Source organism: Gobio gobio (genome assembly GCF_949357685.1).
Source record: "Gobio gobio genome assembly, contig: scaffold_209, whole genome shotgun sequence".
In the NCBI taxonomy this organism is placed as follows: domain Eukaryota; kingdom Metazoa; phylum Chordata; class Actinopteri; order Cypriniformes; family Gobionidae; genus Gobio; species Gobio gobio.
The window spans coordinates 41,418-44,517 of NW_027645642.1; the positions used below are offsets into that span (position 1 = coordinate 41,418).

The following is a 3,100-nucleotide window of genomic DNA, read 5'->3' on the forward strand; positions in this document are numbered from 1 at the left end:
GTGTGTATGCAGATATTTCTGGAGACGAGTGAAAAAAAGGATGTATAGGGAAAGCTCTGGCTTTGTGGCCAAATGTTTTTTCCAAATGTGGTTCCTTAGCGGTCTGTTGTATGTACACAGTTCTGGCACAGGTTATGATTTTTTGCCTCGATTAACAGCAGTTATGTGAATTAATAGGAGCTCATATCTAGTTTGTCTTTTCAGAATGTTGATCCTCTCTCTCTCATCTATTTAAGTCAATATATAGTAAAAAGGTTGTTGTGATGAATGCTGCAAATTGTTCAATACAAGATACAAAGTGAGATTCCCTCATAAGTCATTTACTTTCAAATGTCTTCTTTGTTTTAAGCAGGAACAGGAACGTCATGGATTCTGCACTCTCAAAATGTATTCGAGGTCTTACTACTGCTGAAGACATGAGGAACCACACCAAAAATATAATGCAGCCCTATGCCAACTGGGAAGAGTATCTGACTCCAGCACCTCTATCTATAGCCCTCCTGGGAGAGCTGGTGTTCATCTCGTCTGCAACAGATTTCTCTATCAATAAAAATCCACCCAAAGGGGGCTATAAATTCATCAAATACCCTGATTCCTTTCGCGCCTGCCTTATGCAAGTGTGTAACTCTGGTTGGCAGGCCTTTAATGTGGCCCATAAGAGCATGGATCAGATTCACCTCCATACCTCCCAAGTTCCAGATTACATGAAGGCAGCTGTGAGGATTCTGTTCCAAGATGATAATGAAATTGTTAACGCATATCTTCCTGATCAGCTGAACAATATCACCGTCGTTGCTGATGAATGTGTTAAGTTGTCTGAGGGCGCTGAAAAGTGTTTTACCGATGTGATCAATATCATCCAAGAGCTGCTTGAAGCGTGTATCAATGCACAGAGCTTTTATGGGGAGGAGTTGGAAGCAATGAATAAAAAAATAGAAGAGAGCAAACTGAGGGAGCAGTCGGCAATAGAATCCAAGAAAATGTTTGAGAAGACAATGAGTGCCGTGGAGAAGCAAATGAATCAGTTCAATGACGAATACAAGAAAGCCATGGATTCTCTCCCCAGTGGATGGGAAATGGTTGGAATGGATGTTGTGAGTGGGTTAACACAGTCCATTATAGGCCAAGTTAATGGAGCGGCAACTGCTGCTTCTCAACCAGAGAAAATGTCGAAAAACACATCAACGATAGATGAAATAATTGTATATTCTAAATCAACTGAGATTTTAAATTATGCACAGAACATCCAGGAATTTATGAATGTGGAGAGTGAGGTGAACGACATTGACTGGACAAACCTATACGATCAGAAGAATAAAACCACAAAGACGGATTTCGTAGCAAAACAGTATGAAAGACTCAATGAAATTTTTAAAGAAACCCCTGACTGCAATGCAAAGACACAAGCACAGGAGATGTGCAATAAGGGCTTGGAAATATGCACTGAGCGTGCACAATATGCACCAGAAGGCAAACTGGACAAAGACAAAAGCACTCAGATAATACAAATGGTCTCGAACCTGATTAAGTCTGCTCGTAGTTTTGACAGCAAAAGCAAAGAAGTCACAAATTCTCCAGCCATTTCTCAAAAACCACCAATGATGTCTAAAGAAGAACAACAGTTAGAGAGACCGACTGCTTCCCAGAGGGCTTCAGATAATGCAAGATTAGCCATAGAGCAGAACCGAGCTCAGCTGGACAAGACGAGAGAGGACTATAATAAGTGTATGGACAAACTAGAGCAGAACCAGAAGGAACTGACTGATATCCTGGTCACTATGAGAAATTGTAAACTGAAAGAGATTGACTTCAAAACTACCATAGCTATGCTGACCAAAGGATTGGATGCCATGGGGAGAGTGAAGAAGCAGTGGGAGAAGATGGTCCTCTTCTTTCAGATGATATCCAACATTGTGAAAATCAGCCTGAGCACAACTCTCAAAAACTTTGTCTCAACATCTGAGAAAACACAACTCCTCTCCTACAATGCAAAGCTCTTCTCAAAAGATATGCTGTACATCCAAGCTTTCCAAGCCAGTAACCTTGCTAATCTGGTCAATATGATCTCTGGAACATACACAGATATTTCCAACAAGTACCTGATGGGCCGTGTCAGTTCACTGGCAAAACTGATGGCCATGGATAAAACTAAACCAGAATTTGAGACTGAGCGACTCGAGCTCCAGAAAGGCTGTGATGAGGCACAGAGTGAGATCCTAAAGCTTGTCCTGAAGAATAAACAGGAGTATGAACAGAAGAGCACTGCAAGACTAGAAAGGATAAATCGCGAATTGCTTGCCATTCTACCTGCTGCTCCCCCCGAAAAAATCAAGAGTATTCAAGAAGATGTTAAAGCTGGATTCAGTGCATACGTCTGAGGGAATGTGAAGAAATGTGTATTTTCTAGTTTTGCATTGGTAAGCACCAGATGATAATATACGATTCAAATTGAAGTTGTTTTTCTTTAACACAAAGTCATGATTGAACGTTTTAGACAATTACATTTTTAAGACTGTTAAAATATATAATTATTTGCCATTGTCTCTTTTGGACGGGAGAGTATTTTTAAAGACATTTCACTGTAGAAACACCATTAAATTAAATGTTATAATATTAAAAACATCCACCTGATATTAATTTGGCTTCAACATTGTCTGTGTGATAGCTTTCAGGATTTCAATAACTGTGTATATTTCTTTTTAGAAAATACGAGACAAGACAAAAAAATCGTCTTTCAAAAGCAACAACCATTACCATCATTGATCAACATCTGCATTCCAGATTAATTGAGGAAAATTGGAGAGCATCTTTTTGAGTAAATGGGATTTAGTGTGATTTTACTTATTGTGTTTGCTTATTGATTTCTCTTTGGGTTTAACTATACTTCTGTTTACTTTTCTGTTTAAGAGTGTATTTCTATTTAGGAGTGTATGCAAATATTAATGGAGAGCACAATTATTACTTTAGTTCTGCTTTAAGTTTACTTATATTGTCTTCTTCTTGATCTTAATTACATATCATAACTCTTCTGATTGCTAATTTTTGCTTTTTCCTAATAACTTGCCATGATTGAATACTAAACAAATCAATAACCATTTAT

At 38.4% G+C, this 3,100-nt stretch overlaps 1 protein-coding gene across 1 annotated transcript; it reads left to right on the forward strand.

Annotated features, from left to right (window-relative positions):
* Window positions 1-365: 365 nt before the first annotated feature.
* Window positions 366-2,378, forward strand: LOC307122452 (uncharacterized protein; the record flags this gene model as incomplete). The annotated part of the gene is made up of 1 exon (XM_079846433.1): window positions 366-2,378. One exon carries the CDS (start codon window positions 366-368, stop codon window positions 2,376-2,378), a length of 2,013 nt encoding a protein of 670 aa, XP_079702559.1.
* Between the last annotated feature and the right edge of the window lie 722 nt (window positions 2,379-3,100).